The following is a 17932-nucleotide window of genomic DNA, read 5'->3' as shown; positions in this document are numbered from 1 at the left end:
CCGTATCCACTTACATAGGTGGTATACGCTCTGTTCTTTATATCTCTCTCCTTCTCGGGCATTATCTATTCCGGATTTTGCCTTCCTTGTTTCGTCATTACCGCCACCGATTCTGTTACTTGGTGATTTTAATGCCCACCATTTCCTCTGGGGAGGGTCTCACTGTGATTCCCGTGGAATTCAGTTAGAGGCTTTTCTTGCCACCCACCCCCTCCATGTTTTAAATACAGGTACTCACACCCATTTTGATCCTCGGACTCATACTCTCTCTTGCATCGATCTCTCAGTTTGCTCTTCCTCCGCCGCATTAGACTTTACTTGGTCTGTTCTCCCGGACTTACATGACAGTGATCATTTCCCAATCATTCTTACTTCCCCTTCATATTCGCCACCTCTTCGCACCCCACGCTGGCAATTTAATCGGGCAAATTGGAACCTTTACTCACACCTGACTGTTTTTAAAGAGGTTCCTTCTTCGTCCTCCATCGATGAGCTTTTACACCTCTTCTCGTCCTCCGTTTTCACCGCAGCTTCTCATTCTATACCCCAAACTTCGGGCAGGCATTCTCAGAAATGCGTGCCTTGGTGGTCTCCTGCTTGTGCTCGTGCAGTACGTTTGAAACGCGCTGCATGGGGCAGGTACCGGTACAATAGAACCACAGAGCGACTCCTTGATTTTAAACAGAAGCGTGCGATCGCTCGCCGTGTCATCCGTGACGCTAAACGCACTTGCTGGCGAGATTATGTCTCCACCATCACCTCTGCTTCCTCTATGAGTGCAGTCTGGAAAAAAGTACGAAAACTGAGTGGTAAATATTCTCCTGACCCGGCTCCTGTTCTGCGGGTTGCCGGTGTTGATATAGCAAACCCACTAGATGTTGCCAATGAAATTGGCAATCATCTGGTCCGTATTTCTCAGGGACTCCATCTATGCCCCTCATTTCTTTCCTCAAAGTCTGCCAGAGAGTTAGCACCCTTGGACTTTTCTTCTCTCAGAGAAGAACAGTATAATGTGCCTTTTACACTTCAAGAACTGGAGGCAACACTCTCAGCTTGTCGATCATCGGCAGCTGGGCCCGACGACATTCATATTCGTATGCTACAACATTTACATCAGTCAGCCCTTGCAGTCCTATTACGCCTTTACAATCTTATTTGGTCACAAGGAGTTCTTCCACAGCTGTGGAAATCCGCCATTGTTCTCCCTTTCCGCAAACCAGGCACTACGGGACATGAAACCTCCCACTATCGTCCCATTGCTCTTACCAGTGCAGTTTGCAAAGTAATGGAACGTCTAGTAAATAGACGTTTAGTGTGGTATTTAGAGACACACAACAGTCTCTCCACTCGTCAATATGGCTTTCGTAAGGGACGTTCTACCATAGACCCCTTACTGCGCTTGGATACGTATGTTCGTAATGCCTTTGCGAATAACCACTCAGTTATTGCCATATTTTTTGACCTTGAGAAGGCATATGACACAACTTGGAGGTATAATATTTTAGCCCAAGCCCACTCCTTAGGCCTTCGAGGCAATCTACCATCCTTCCTTAAGAACTTTTTAACTGACAGGCATTTCCGTGTTCGGGTTAATAATGTGCTCTCCCCGGACTTTGTCCAAGCTGAAGGTGTCCCCCAGGGATGTGTTCTGAGCACAACACTTTTTCTCCTTGCTATTAATGATTTGGCCTCTAGTCTTCCATCAAATATTTGGTCATCACTCTATGTTGATGACTTCGCTATTGCCTGTGCAGGCGCTGACTGTCACCTCCTTACAGTTTCTCTCCAGCATGCAGTCGACCGTGTTTCCAATTGGGCCACCACACATGGGTTTAAATTTTCCAGCACTAAAACCCACCAAATCACTTTCACTAGATGCTCTGTCATCTCTGATCATCCTTTGTACCTCTATGGCTCACGTATCCCTGAACGTGATACAGTCAAGTTTCTGGGCCTCCTCTTTGATCGTAGGTTATCCTGGAAACCTCACATTACCTCTCTGAAGGCAACTTGTCACAGCCGGCTGAACCTTCTTAAAACCCTTGCTCATCTTTCGTGGGGAGCTGATCGTCGAACCCTCCTTCACCTACATTCCACCCTTATTTTATCGAAACTTGATTATGGTGACCAGATCTATTCAGCGGCATCTCCTGATACTCTCTCTAGCCTTAACCCCATTCATCACCAAGGATTACGTTTATGCCTTGGTGCTTTTCGCTCTTCCCCTGTCGAAAGCCTCTATGCAGAAGCGAACGTTCCATCCTTATCCCATCGCCGTGATGCCCATTGCCTGCGCTACTATGTACGCTCTCATGATCTCCGCAATCCTTCCATTTATAGAATGGTCACTGATATTAGTAGACATTCTTTATTTGTTCGCCGCCCCTGCTTACTCCGTCCCTTCTCTCTTCGCCTTCATTCGCTCTTGTCTTCTCTTCAACTACCACCTTTCTATGTACATGTAGCATCTCACTTTTCCCTACCCCCCTGGGAAGTTCCAGCTGTTCGAGTCTGTTCTTTCTCCCTCCCTTGCTCGAAAGCCCAACTGTCTACGGTCGCTTCCCGCTCTCTTTTTCTTGACCACTTTCACTCTCATTCTCATGCCATTGCTGTGTACACAGATGGCTCTAAGTCTTCTGACGGCGTAGGATTCGCAGCAGTGTTTCCGGACAGCGTCGTACAAGGGCATTTACTATCTTCAGCTAGTATTTTTACTGCTGAATTATATGCCATCCTTACAGCACTTATCCGTATTGCATCTATGCCTGTGTCATCATTTGTGGTTGTCTCAGACTCCCTTAGTGCTTTACAGGCTATACAAAAATTTGATACACCTCACCCCTTAGTCCTCCGTATCCAACTTTGGCTACGCCGCATCTTTACTAAGCATAAAGATATTGTTTTTTGTTGGGTCCCTGGTCATGTTGACGTACAGGGCAATGAACAGGCAGACACTGCTGCGCGGTCAGCAGTACATGACCTACCAGTTTCTTATAGAGGTATTCCATGTACGGACTATTTTGCTGTAATATCTTCCCACCTTCACACCCGTTGGCAACAACGTTGGTCTACTATGCTCGGCAACAAACTTCAGTCTATTAAACCGAGTATAGGTTACTGGCCGTCTTCTTATCACCAGTGTCGAGGTTGGGAGACTACTCTCTCCCGTCTTCGCATTGGCCATACTCGTCTTACTCATGGATATCTCATGGAGAGGCGTCTTGCTCCTCTCTGTGAGAATTGCCAAGCTCCATTATCAATCAGCCACATTCTGTTGGACTGCCCACTTTATCAACGAGCACGCAGAATTTACCTGTCGTCGTCGTCTTCGCCCCGCTGCTCTCTCTTTACCTTCCCTTCTCGCTGATGGACCCACCTTTCATCCGGACTCTCTCATTGACTTTTTGACAACGACTGACTTCACAAATTCTGATACTTTCAGCCCTTTCTACTTGTATCTCTTGCTACCCTCTACCCCCGTACTATCCCCTGCCCCGCTGTTTTCTGTAACCTGCTGATCATCCCCCCTCCCTTCTGCCATCCAATTCCCTTGCTTCCTTCCCTACCCTGCAGCGCTGTATAGCCCTTGTGGCTTAGCGCTTCTTTTTGATTATAATAATAATAATCTGAGGTGTTATACATTGTGTCTACAGACCTGAAGATGAAGATGCTGAGTACCAGAGATGGCTGGGCGTTAGTGAATATGAGTTTTCAACTCCATCTGGCTATGCTCACAACACATATCATGGCCCCTCAAGACATTCGCGTCCTGCCTTAGTCTTAGAACCCAAACCTATACGATTCACGGATTCTCCACAACACTTTGCTGGCCCTACTGCCCTTTCCCAAACTCAGACCCCACGAAGAAAATCATCTTCAGCTAGTAATGATAGTGAGGTATGGTTTGAATTCATTTTGTATTATAAGAAGGCTCGTAAAACTGTCACACATTAAGGAGTAATACTTGCTCCTTTGTGTATGATAACTTGTCTATGATTACCAGTTTCTTTACTTTTATCGTAACTTCAGTTTTATAGTAGTTGTAGTGTATACGTATGTTATGTGCACCTATCCATCATGTACTTTTTTTTTTTTTAACATGTTGGCCATCTCTCACTGAGGCACGATGACCCAGAAAAGAAACACTTTAACTGTCATTCAACACAGTTTACACACAATCACTGTCTTTGCAGAGGCACTCAGATAAGACAATCTAAGTGTCACTCCAAACAGCCAATATCTCAAATCCCTCCATTAAAGTGTGCAGGCATTGTACTTCCCGCCTCCAGGACTCAAGTCCTGTTAGTCTTGTTAGTGTTTTAACACACTGTTTTCATATTTTGTCTGTTTTATGTACCTTTGTGTCTGTATGTACTTTTTTATACAAGGGCTTATCAGATTATCTTTTATTATTATCATCTCTTTTATGTACTTTTTTATATAAGGGCTTATCAGATTATCTCTTTTTCTTGTCTGTAACGAAGGTAGATATAGTGCTTTCAGTCTCTCTATTTAATATTTCTTAATTTTGAGGTCTCCCTGCATTATTAAGAAATGGCTGGGGGTTAAAAAAAATTACAATACCAAGTACAGATATTCAATTTTTTTAGCAGGTTGCGAGCTATGGTGGTAGTGGACAGCGGGCTGTCTACATTCCTGGACCAGCCGACTTCCTACGTCCAGACTACCGAAGTGAACAACAGATGGTGGTGTGGGGTGAACGTGGTGACCACACTTCAAAAGCACCAACTCACCAGCCTCCTCCATCCCCAAAACCTGATGCAGAAATGTATCGTGCAGAGACATACCAGCAGTATACACCTGATTATCGCCCTGACTCTCTTAATTATTATTATAGCGATCGAGGGTATCATGCACCCGCAGAGTACCTAGCCAGTGTTCATTATGAGCAACGAGTGTATCCACAATATGTAATGAGCCGTGCAGCAGCAGCGGCTGCAGCAGCAAGTGGTGATGGAGGGTACCATGCTTATGAGAACCCATCACCATCTGTTTCATCTTCTTCAACATCAACCAATCCCCGCACTCCATCTAGAGTCAATTTCCAACATCGACGCACTCCATCATCTGTTTCAAATGCTTCTACTTCATCCTCAAATATAAATCCTTCATTTAGATTAGAAGATGAAGGAGATAGCTCATACTCTACTCCAACTCATCGCAGTGGACATTTTGATTCTCATGGAGGACCAGCTCCACCTCCAAGAGTATCGCGTCAGAATTCACATGAATTGGATCGAGTTGACCGCCCAGGATCTTTAGATCTTCCTCGCCATCACCGCTCTTCCCTCAGGAAGTACAATGAACGCTATGGGCGGTCATCTCCTAAACCTCGCAGTGATCGCAGTGGATCTGGAGGCTCAGGAGGGGGCACTCCCACTAATCCTACCCCACCAGATAGTATGACTAGTGAAGACAGCAGCTATGTCAGTGCTCCAGACATGTACTCTACCCTTTCTGGTGGGTCTGGGGGCAACTCAACTGGGGGTGGGCGAGTGAGGTTCTCTCCTGCCTCCCACTTCATAAGTCAGGAGGGAGTGGTAGGTCGGCATACACTGCTGGATATGCCAGTGGAGGGGGAAAGTCAGGACACGACTGTTCCTCTGACAGCATTAAGGCATGCCATTCGGCATCATGAGCAGCAAGCAGCTCTGATGTCACAACCTGACTCATGGACAGCTTTTGATGATGGCAATGATGAGAGGTTGTAGCAGCTCTCCACATGAGCCAGCATGCTCTCAGGGGGGCATAAGCCCAGTTTACATTCCAGGCACACACGAGGGTAATTCATTAGTTTCCTCCATTTTCTTGAAGGTTAATTCTGCAATATTTTAAAATTTATCCACTTTAAAAATAGGAAATTTATTAAATTTCTCTGCTGTCATGTTTTAATTTGCTGTTTATGAAAGCTCATTATATTGTAACTGCTTCTATCTAAAACACAAAGATAGTGGAAATTAAAAGCCATTTGTTGAAGTGAGCAACAATATGGGGTATATCATATAATCACTGTGCTCAAGCTTTCAGTTTTATGCGGTTTGATGAGAGCAGTGTACATAGTAGTGCCATCTAGTTATTTCTACTTGGTGAGGAGTGATATAATTCCCATCAAGCCACAATTTCTGTGATCCTTGGGCAGCCTTTGTGTAATTTTTCACCTTTTGGAACGACTTCATATTGTAAGAGAAAGTACGATGACTAGAGAAGACTCATATAAAGAGATAGAAAAAGAGTCGGGAATTTGGTTGTGGATTGTCAGGTGAAAGTGTTAGCCAGAGGCCTTTTTGTTAAGAATTATTATTAGTAGTCATCTACTCCAGTTCCTTTTATCATTCACAATAAGGTGGCATTTGCAGAATACTGTTAAAACTGATTGTTCATTATTTTCTGTTTTAACAGCTGCTTTTTGCTTCAAATTTAAGACCTAAATGTGAAATCACAATATTGCTCTTACACTGAAACAATGCAGATATTTTTTAATAAAGTGGCTATTGTTGAAGATTCAAGCATGTGTGCAATATCACTAGTAATGGGTGTCTTCAGTCAACATAGTAATGAGTGTCTTCAGTCAACATGAGCACATTACTACAGGTAGGGTCTCATAGAATGTAAAGGTTTTGTCATAAGATGAAATATAAAGTATTTTCTTCATATTATTTATTTTGCTGCTGTAATTCTGGAAGAAAGATAGCTATTAATTGGATTATATTTTTAATTAACTTTGAATTTTTATTTCTGACATTTTTTATTGAACTATACTCCTAGCAAGTGTGCCATATTATATGTCCATGTTATTTTGGGAAGTGTCATATTTACCACAAAGGTTTATTTTCATAGTGCTTTTATTTATGTTTTCTTAAAATTTCTTTTATGATAACCTTGTTAGGTGTCATATTTGTGTTTTTATTCAGGCACTATTTTAAATGTTACCCGATGTGATAAATTAAAGAGAAGCAAAAACTGACAATTTTAAAGTGTCTTAGGTATCGGCATCAGTATGTAGCTTTAAGAATAAAAGGCCCTCTAAGCAGTGTGGGCCTCACAGGTTGTCACAATCTATTGGTCAAGTCTTGTGATGTGTCTTATCGCTTGTTTCTCGTCAATATTTTTCACACGTGGACTAAATTTTGTACAGGTTAATCCCTTTAAAACTGAAAATACTATAGTACTGTTCTATTTGATAGACTAGCAATAATACTTTTGGCAGGTACATAAATAATTTGATCCTGGGCTATAGGGCATTAGTACACCATTTAAAATTTCTGTGATTATATAGTCATGAATTTCAATTTATTTATATTTTTCTTAAGAAAATGTCTTTCCAAGTATTTCTCTCTAGGAATAAAAATTACTGCTTAACACTTTATGATCTTGGCATGCATCATGAAAAAATGAATGAATATGATGACACAAGAGATTCATCATACTGGAACATACACTGGAACATAATCAGTAAAATCCTGTATGTACGAGGCATTGCCATTAGTAAGGGCAGACTCATTATCATCTGTTAAAAAATGACTAGAGCCTAATTTTTTTGAAAAGCAGAATTGAAATTAGATTTTTATTTGCCTAGTATTTTCAGGCATTGTTTAGCAAAGTTTCATCCTGTAGGATGGTTCCCTGATGTAAACCTCTTCAAGGGGGGCTCCTTGGCGTGGTGAAGAGGCTCTTGGTCTGAGGAATTAGACCTGTCGGTCTTCTTCCTCAGACCGAACCTAATTACCCCCCAATCTCCCCTCCCCTATCCCATCCTCCCCCTTTTCCTTTCCTCTTCCTCCTCCCCACCCCTCCCTTTTGCCCTTCCTCTTTTCGGCCTTTGGGATTTCTCCCACAGGCGCGCTAGTTCCTAGGTAGGGGAAAGGATACCGGGGTCCATCCCATTCCGTTGAGGTTCTTGGCGGTGGCGTAGTTTGCCGTGGAATCTGGATCACCTGGGGATGTCCTGATCCCTCTCCGGTATCCCGGAGTAGCTTTGGGTGTCTTTCGGGCGACGGGTGTATCTCTGGAAGCCACCTTCCTGCCCGCGGGCGGAGATGATACCCTAGCAATGTGGCTCGTTTAACTTTTGACAGCCGAGAACTCCCATCCTCAGTTTATATAGCAGGACATCGGTTACAAGTCCGAAAGGTGATCCCTACACCGCAACAGTGTAGAAATTGCTGGCGATTTGGCCATCCAGCGAAATATTGCAGATCTATCGCCGAATGCCCAGTCTGTGGTGCCGATGACCATTCTCATACGTCTTGCAATCGATCTCCCTCTTGCCTTGTCATGAGGCTCACCCTTCGTACTCTCGCCGTTGTCAAGTCTATTTAAACGAGCGGGAAATCTGTTACCTCAAAGAGACAGAAGGTCTCCCTTATGCCATGGCAGTTTCTCATCTCCGCCTCCAAGGGAGACTCCCACGTGTTTCTTATTCCCGTGTTTCAAAACGTCCCCCCACTTCTGGTATCCCATCTTCTACACCCACCTCTGTGGTTACCTCTCCCATAGTCACTCCTGTATCTAATCCTTTTGCTGTCCTCGGCTCAGACGTCCCTACTTCAACGCCTCAGTCTGATCTCGCTTCTTCGTGTTCTCTCTCACAAGCCTCAGTAACGACGAGATCTCGTATGACACCTCCTCCCAATCGTCCCTCTACTTCTCAAAAGTCAAAAAAAGGTCCGTTAACACCTCCTACCCATCTTCCACCTCCTCATTTTACCCTCCCTGTCTCTGTCCCTGGTTCTCCCCCTCTCACTGGCTCTGTTACAAGTGTAGAGGTTCACCCTCCTCCTCGTACTGTACCTTCCTCCCCTGTTCCCTCCCAGGTTTCTTCCTCTTCTGCCACCTCCCAGGTTTCTGCCTCTTCTGTCCCCTTCCACGCTTCTCCAGTTCCCTCCACCCTTTCGCCCCCCCCCCCTACCTTGATACAGTCCAATACAGTTCCAATCTTTACTCATCCTCCCCCTACCATTTCCAATATTGTCTCCCATACGACGTCTCTGAATTCCGAAACACTTGAAGCAATCTCTGAATATATTGCAGAGACCAAACCATCAATGGACACTGATCCACCCTCTGTTCCTTCTCTCTCCTCTCCTCCATCTGCGCAACTCCTTTCTTCACAGCGCACCGTTCCTTCGCTGCTTGAACGTTTTTCACTGCCTCCGCATGTGGACTTTTCTAACCCCTCTAGTCCGTAGGAACCCTTACCTGCGGATTTCAAGTATCTTTATCATTGCCAATCATGGCCTATTTACAGTGGAATATACGCAGCCTCAGGGGTAATCGGAGTGAGCTTCAGATGTTACTCTCCCAGTTTTCCCCTGTTGGTGTTTGCTTACAGGAACCAAAATTACACTCTGCTGTTATCTCTCCCATCTCAGGCTATAATTTATTGTATTCTTCAGATCCTTTTCCTGATGGGACCTTTAATGAAAGTGCCCTTCTTCTACGCACTGATATTCCGTACCATCAGCTATTTGTTCATACTTCGCTGCATTACACAGCAGCCCGTATCCACTTGCATAGGTGGTATACGCTCTGTTCTTTATATCTCTCTCCTCGGGCATTATCTATTCCGGATATTGCCTTTCTTGTTTCGTCATTACCGCCACCGATTCTGTTACTTGGCGATTTTAATGCGCACCATTTCCTCTGGGGGGACTCACTGTGATTCCCGTGGAATTCAGTTAGAGGCTTTTCTTGCCACCCACCCCCTCCATGTTTTAAATACAGGTATGCACACCCATTTTGATCCTCGGACTCATACTCTCTCTTGCATCGATCTCTCAGTCTGCTCTTCCTCCACCGCATTAGACTTCACTTGGTCTGTTCTCCTGGACTTACATGACAGCGATCATTTCCCAATCATTCTTACTTCCCCTTCATATTCACCACCTCTTCGCATCCCACGCTGGCAATTTGATCGGGCAAATTGGAACCTTTACTCACACCTAACTGTTTTTAGAGAGGTTCCTTCTCTGTCCTCCATCGATGAGCTTTTACACCTCTTCTCGTCCTCCGTTTTAACCGCAGCTTCTCATTCTATACCCCAAACTTCGGGCAGGCATTCTCAGAAATGCGTGCCTTGGTGGTCTCCTGCTTGTGCTCGTGCAGTACGTTTGAAACGCGCTGCATGGGGCAGGTACCGGTACAATAGAACCACAGAGAGGCTCCTTGATTTTAAACAGAAGCGTGCGATCGCTTGCCGTGTCATCCGTGACGCTAAACGCACTTGCTGGCGAGATTGTCTCCACCATCACCTCTGCTTCCTCTATGAGTGCAGTCTGGAAAAAAGTACGAAAACTGAGTGGTAAATATTCTCCTGACCCGGCTCCTGTTCTGCGGGTTGCCGGTGTTGATATAGCAAACCCACTAGATGTTGCCAATGAAATTGGCAATCATCTGGTCCGTATTTCTCAGGGACTCCATCTATACCCCTCATTTCTTTCCTCAAAGTCTGCCAGAGAGTTAGCACCCTTGGACTTTTCTTCTCTCAGAGAAGAACAGTATAATGTGCCTTTTACACTTCAAGAACTGGAGGCAACACACTCAGCTTGCCGATCATCGGCAGCTGGGCCCGACGACATTCATATTCGTATGCTACAACATTTACATCAGTCAGCCCTTGCAGTCCTATTACGCCTTTACAATCTTATTTGGTCACAAGGAGTTCTTCCACAGCTGTGGAAATCCGCCATTGTTCTCCCTTTCCGCAAACCAGGCACTACGAGACATGAAACCTCCCACTATCGTCCCATTGCTCTTACCAGTGCAGTTTGCAAAGTAATGTAACGCCTAGTAAATAGACGTTTAGTGTGGTATTTAGAGACACATAACAGTCTCTCCACTCGTCGATATGGCTTTCGTAAGGGGCGTTCTACCATAGACCCCTTACTACGCTTGGATACGTATGTTCGTAATGCCTTTGCGAATAACCACTCAGTTATTGCCATATTTTTTGACCTTGAGAAGGCATATGACACAACTTGGAGGTATAATATTTTAGCCCAAGCCCACTCCTTAGGCCTTCGAGGCAATCTACCATCCTTCCTTAAGAACTTTTTAACTGACAGGCATTTCCGTGTTCGGGTTAATAATGTGCTCTCCCCGGACTTTATCCAAGCTGAAGGTGTCCCCCAGGGATGTGTTCTGAGCACAACACTTTTTCTCCTTGCTATTAATGATTTGGCCTCTAGTCTTCCATCAAATATTTGGTCATCACTCTATGTTGATGACTTCGCTATTGCCTGTGCAGGCGCTGACTGTCACCTCATTACAGTTTCTCTCCAACATGCAGTCGATCGTGTTTCCAATTGGGCCACCACACGTGGGTTTAAATTTTCCAGCACTAAAACCCACCAAATTACTTTCACTAGACGCTCTGTCATCTCCGATCATCCTTTGTACCTCTATGGCTCCCGTATCCCTGAACGTGATACAGTCAAGTTTCTGGGCCTCCTCTTTGATCGTAGGTTATCCTGGAAACCTCACATTACCTCTCTGAAGGCAACTTGTCACAGCCGGCTGAACCTTCTTAAAACCCTTGTTCATCTTTCATGGGGAGCTGATCGTCGAACCCTCCTCCGCCTACATTCCACCCTTATTTTATCGAAACTTGATTATGGTGACCAGATCTATTCAGCGGCATCTCCTGCTACTCTCTCTAGCCTTAACCCCATTCATCACCAAGGATTACGTTTATGCCTTGGTGCTTTTCGCTCTTCCCCTGTCGAGAGCCTCTATACAGACGCGAACGTTCCATCCTTATCCGATCGTCGTGATGCCCATTGCCTGCGCTACTATGTACGCTCTCATGATCTCTGCAATCCTTCCATTTATAGAATGGTCACTGATATTAGTAGACATTCTTTATTTGTTCGTCGCCCCTGTTTACTCCGTCCCTTCTCTCTTCGCCTTCATTCGCTCTTGTCTTCTCTTCAACTACCACCTTTCTATGTACATGTAGCATCTCACTTTTCCCTACCCCCCTGGGAAGTTCCAGCTGTTCGAGTCTGTTCTTTCTCCCTCCCTTGCTCGAAAGCCCAACTGTCTACGGTCGCTTCCCGCTCTCTTTTTCTTGACCATTTTCACTCTCATTCTCATGCCATTGCCGTGTACACAGATGGCTCTAAGTCTTCTGACGGCTTAGGATTCGCAGCAGTGTTTCTGGACAGCGTCGTACAAGGACATTTACTGTCTTCGGCTAGTATTTTTACTGCTGAATTGTATGCCATCCTTACAGCACTTATCTGTATTGCATCTATGCCTGTGTCATCATTTGTGGTTGTCTCAGACTCCCTTAGTGCTTTACAGGCTATACAAAAATTTGATACACCTCACCCCTTAGTCCTCCGTATCCAACTTTGGCTACGCCGCATCTTTACCAAACATAAAGATGTTGTTTTTTGTTGGGTCCCTGGTCATGTTGACGTACAGGGCAATGAACAGGCAGACACTGCTGCGCGGTCAGCCCGACATGACCTACCAGTTTCTTATAGAGGTATTCCATTTACGGACTATTTTGCTGCAATATCTTCCCACCTTCACACCCGTTGGCAACAACGTTAGTCTACTATGCTCGGCAACAAACTTCAATCTATTAAACCGAGTATAGGTTACTGGCCGTCTTCTTATCACCAGTGTCGAGGTTGGGAGACTACTCTCTCCCGTCTTCGCATTGGCCATACTCATCTTACTCATGGATATCTCATGGAGAGGTGTCCTGCTCCTCTCTGTGAGAATTGCCAAGCTCCATTATCAGTCAGCCACATTCTGTTGGACTGCCCACTTTATCAACGAGCACGCAGATTTTACCTCTGTCGTCATCTTCGCTCCACTACTCTCTCTTTACCTTCCCTTCTCGCTGATGGACCCACCTTTCATCCGGACTCTCTCATTGACTTTTTGACAACAACTGACTGACTTCACAAATTCTGATACCTTCAGCCCTTTCTACTTCAATCTCTTGCTACCCTCTATCCCCGTACTATCCCCTGCCCCGCTGTTTTCTGTAACCTGCTGATCATCCCTCCTCCCTTCTGCCATCCAATACCCTCGCTTCCTTCCCTACCCTTCAGCGCTGTATAGTCCTTGTGGCTTAGTGCTTCTTTTTGATTATAATAATAATAATCCCTGATGTAAAGGGGTTTTTGAACCAAAGAATTGAACTTGTGCTTCCCTTCCTTGGACTGAACCTACTTGCCTTCCATTTCTTAAGTGCTGTATGGCCCCTACAGGCCTAGCCTTTCCCATAAGTACTAGTGAGCTGAGGTGGTTTGGCCATAGAGAGATGGACAGGGATAGATTGAATAGAGTGTATGATTCTAGGGTGAAAAGTAGTAGGGGAAGGGGGGCCATCTCGGAAATGGATGAAGGGAGGGGATACAAGAGGCTTTGAGTGTTTGGAGCTTGAGCATCCAGCAGGCTTGTTTGATTGTGTTAGGAGTGAATGGAGACAAGTGGTTTTTAATAGCTGTGCTATTGGAGTCTGAGCAGGGTAACTTACTTTTATGAAGGGATTCAGGGAAACCAGTTAGCCGGACTTGAGTCCTGGCGGTAGGACGGGTAGTGCCTGTACTCTGAAGGAGGGGTAAGGATGTGGCATTCACAGGTGTAATTTGGTTGTGGTTCTGACCGTTTCATTGGCAGCAGGCTCAGACATCTCTTGCTTAAAACTTGTATAGTAAAAAAGAATGGAAAGGATGTGCTTTTGCACTGAAAATCAGGATCCAGCCTCATTTCTGGAAAGATGGCTGTTGAGTGAATGGTTTTATTCTCTGGGTCATCTTGCCTTGGTGAGAGATGGTTGTTAAGTTCAAAAAAAAAAAAAAAAAAAAAAAAAAAAAACACAAAGCTTAGAAGTTGAGTATGCTCTTACTATCCACAGTGCCTCATATAAACACTAACATTTGAAACTTGAGAAAGAATGTAGAACATACACAAACGATAATACAGTATCTTTGGTCTAAATATAATTTTGGGGGGATATAATTAAATGTCTGGAATGTATGAAAATATTTATTACTTCCCAGAACTTTATGCCACAATATAATTCTTAGCTATGCATATTTTCACTGTAAAACATTCCAGGAATAATGTCAATTTCTATTTCAGTTTGAGTTTGTTGGTTGATGTGTACCACTTAACCTTGAGTGCTGCTTTCCAGCTATTAGCTGTTAACCCAGACTTGCACACGAAGGTATCTCAAACATTAACAGTCAGCAATGTGAAAGCATATTATCATGCCAATTATGAGTTGCCATATCTTTAATTAAGGTTATTTTGTTGCTCTGCATTGCATCAGGTAAGATGTTTGAGTATAATTCTCTTTCCTGAAGAACTGATGCTTTACAAAATGAACTGAATGTTGTTTTCTTAAAAAGCTGTTCTGATCATAACTGGTCATTGACTTTCACTGGAACAATGAAATATTCAGACATCTTTGTTTTAAACTTAGACAGTATTGACTGAATGATAGTGTTTGTAAAGCTATATTTTAAACTTGTTCTATCAAATTATAGTGTTTAGCCTTATCACTACATCATGTGCTCTCACGATCTGTTTCCAGTCAGTGTTATTTTGCAAAAAAAAAAAAAAAAAAAGTCCTTAACATAAGCATTTTCATTACTTTAAGAAGAGAATAAATTCTCCCTGAGAACTTTATTAGCTAATTAAAAAAAGTAATAGTCATAGTACTGAATAATTATGTCATATATTTTGTCTTATGCTTACTTATCAGTTGCTAAATATATAGTACTACACTATACATTCTTTCTCCAGTCTAAAATAGCCCAAACTTTTCATTAAAAATACATTCTTAGGAGAGGAGCCGTATGATTACACTTCAGTCTGTCCTGGATCACCATCAAGTCATGACAGTGGTCCAGGATAGACTGTAACATCATCATAAGGTTCCTCTCCTAAGTGTGGATTTTTGGTGAATCGTTCCAGCTACTGTATTGTAACTATATTCTAGCCAAAACTTTATATAATCTGTCTAGTTTATCCCTGTTTGTATTTTTGTCTACATAATGCAAGCATACAATTATTATATTTAGGGGGAAGTGCTAAACCCAGAGATCATACAATGCTGGGAGAATGAGAGGCAATCAGCATTAGTCCAAGAAAGGGAAGGTTAAGATGAATTCTTTAGATGAAGAGCCTCTTGCCATTATGAAGGAACCCTCCCTTGAGGGGAGGGTAAGCACACAAAATTAATGCTGTACCCTAAAGAGCATAAATTAGCTGTTCTATATTAGTGATTATCATCATGAAAAATAAAAACATTGTTTGTATGCTATTGTATCTACATCTTAAGGTGTATGATTGGTCACCTATGTGATGCCTGAAGAATATAAGTGTTGGGGCACTGCATTCACTTTCTGCCAAATAGAATGACCTACTATACACTCTTGGTAGAGTGGGTGGAATACAAAGAAAATAGCAGATCACTCAACCATAACAGGTTACTCACAAAAAATGCTGTTTACTTGATGAAAAGTTAAATATGTCTTAGTCTTGTTAATTTTTATTGCAGTGCAGTAATACAATATGGAAAGATATTAATTTGCCATAATGAATTGGTGAAAGTGTTTTCCTCAGAGGCTCAAGACTGTGAAATATTGAAGCTTTACAAGTTGACATTCTACTGTCACCTTTCATCATTAACAACTAAGTTGTCTTGCATTTATTTCTTTAACTTTATTATAAGAAATTTTCAATTTATCAGGGAAAAGTTTAACATGAGTGGCTATAAAAAAAGATGGCTGAATAAGTACTAGTTCATCAAGATGGCTGAATAAGTACTAGTTCATCAAGATGGCTGAATAAGTACTAGTTCATCAAGATGGCTGAATAAGTACTAGTTCATCAAGATGGCTGAATAAGTACTAGTTCATCAAGATGGCTGAATAAGTACTAGTTCATCAAGATGGCTGAATAAGTACTAGTTCATCAAGATGGCTGAATAAGTACTAGTTCATCAAGATGGCATGTACTATCTGATTTAGGTAGAATATACATCTCAAAACTTTGTAACTTGGGTTATTAATGTATTTAAGGAGCTGAAATGTAATTGGTATGGTATATGAAGAAGTGGTTTTGCACTATATATACTTAGGCTTTCAAGAACATTCACTACCCCTATTTTTTCCTTTTCAAAATTTATTACATTTTCCCCTGCCTTTAAAAAGATATTCCCTCCTTGCACCAACATTCACTATGATCTCTGTGACTTAGCTCTACTAACATTCACTAGTGTTGCAGAAGCAAGCTGTAATTTCACTCTGTAATACATTTTGTAATTACAGTAATTTGATTAAAAAATTTGAGGGCTGTTGCATTTTATACTCAGTAATTTAGGACTGGACAAAGGTTTAGAGATTTGAGCAGAATGAGTGTAGGGCACAGATATTAGCTTAATTTAAGACCCCATAGTAATGTATGAAATTAGATATCCACTAACACTTCCTAAAGTAATCAACTCTACGGAATCAGTACATCACTTTTAACTCTTAAATTGTGTGCCTTGATTAATCTTAATACCCCTGTGGAGGTATTTTTTATTATAGAGCACAGAAAAATTACAGAAAACTTATTTTAAAATATGGGCACTGTCTCATTGTATATAATGAAATGCACTGCTTGAAGCTAAATAGTGCTGTATGATGCAGTCTCACATAACACAAAAATACATACTGTATTATGATATGCAAAAACTTCTTTCAACAACCCGGCCATATCCCACCAAGGCAGGTTGACCCAAAAGGAAAAAGTAAGTTTCTCATTTTAAATTTAGTAATATATACAGAAAGGGTTACTAGCCCCTTGTTTCCAGTATTTTAGTCACCTCTTACGACACGCATGGCTCATGGAGGAAGAATTCTGTTCCACTTCCCCATGGAGATAAGAAGAAATAAACAAGAAGAAGAACTAATATGAAAATAGGAGAAAACGCAGAGGGGCAAATGTATATATATATATCTTTCTTTCAACACACCAGCCGTATCCCACCGAGGCAGGGTGGCCCAAAAGGAAAAACGAAAGTTTCTCCTTTCAAATTTAGTAATATATACAGGAGAAGGGGTTACTAGCCCCTTGCTCCCGGCATTTCAGTCGCCTCTTACAACACGCATGGCTTACGGAGGAAGAATTCTGTTCCACTTCCCCATGGAGGGAAATAAACAAGAGCAAGAACTAGAAAGAAAATAGAAGAAAACCCAGAGGGGTGTGTATATATATATGCTTGTGTATGTGTAGTGTGACCTAAGTGTAAGTAGAAGTAGCAAAACATACCTGAAATCTTGCATGTTTTCTTTCTTTTAACACACCGGCCGTATCCCACCGAGGCAGGGTGGCCCAAAAGGAAAAGCAAAAGTTTCTCCTTTTACATTTAGTAATATATACAGGAGAAGGGGTTACTAGCCCCTTGCTCCCAGCATTTTAGTTGCCTCTTACAACACGCATGGCTTACAGAGGAAGAATTCTGTTCCACTTCCCCATGGAGGGAAATAAACAAGAGCAAGAACTAGAAAGAAAATAGAAGAAAACCCAGAGGGGTGTGTGTATACATATGCTTGTACATGTAAGTGTAGTGTGACCTAAGTGCAAGTAGAAGTAGCAAGACGTACCTGAAATCTTGCATGTTTATGAGACAAAAAAGACACCAGCAATCCTACCATCATGTAAAACAATTACATACAGGCTTCCGTTTCACACTCACTTGGCAGGACGGTAGTACCTCCCTGGGCGGTTGCTGTCTACCAACCTACTACCTAGGATGCAAAAACTATTTGAAGTATTTGTACATCATCATTTTACACAACTCACTGTGTAGAAGTTGATAAAGCAGGATATAACACAAACATGATACCTGCAAGAGAAGCACTTCCCAGCAGGATATCAAGAATCTTATCTATTTAAA

General features: G+C 42.7%; 1 protein-coding gene across 6 annotated transcripts in view; it reads left to right on the top strand.

Moving 5' to 3' along the window:
* LOC128701424 (mitogen-activated protein kinase kinase kinase 10-like) overlaps positions 1-13863 on the top strand; it is a 306174-nt gene extending 292311 nt beyond the window's left edge. For 5 of the 6 annotated variants that reach the window (XM_070100389.1, XM_070100387.1, XM_070100384.1 and 2 more), the window contains 2 exons: positions 3654-3897; positions 4611-13863. In XM_070100389.1, the coding sequence (XP_069956490.1) occupies positions 3654-3897; positions 4611-5732 (1366 nt within the window). In that variant the 3' untranslated portion in view covers positions 5733-13863. The remainder of the gene's footprint in view (positions 1-3653; positions 3898-4610) is intronic. The other variant, XM_070100385.1, reaches the window with a different exon arrangement.
* Positions 13864-17932: the final 4069 nt, after the last annotated feature.

The sequence above is a fragment of the Cherax quadricarinatus genome, chromosome 72 (assembly GCF_038502225.1).
Source record: "Cherax quadricarinatus isolate ZL_2023a chromosome 72, ASM3850222v1, whole genome shotgun sequence".
Classification (NCBI taxonomy): domain Eukaryota; kingdom Metazoa; phylum Arthropoda; class Malacostraca; order Decapoda; family Parastacidae; genus Cherax; species Cherax quadricarinatus.
The sequence above is the reverse complement of the archived record's forward strand: the minus strand, read 5'-3'. Positions and strand labels throughout refer to the sequence as shown.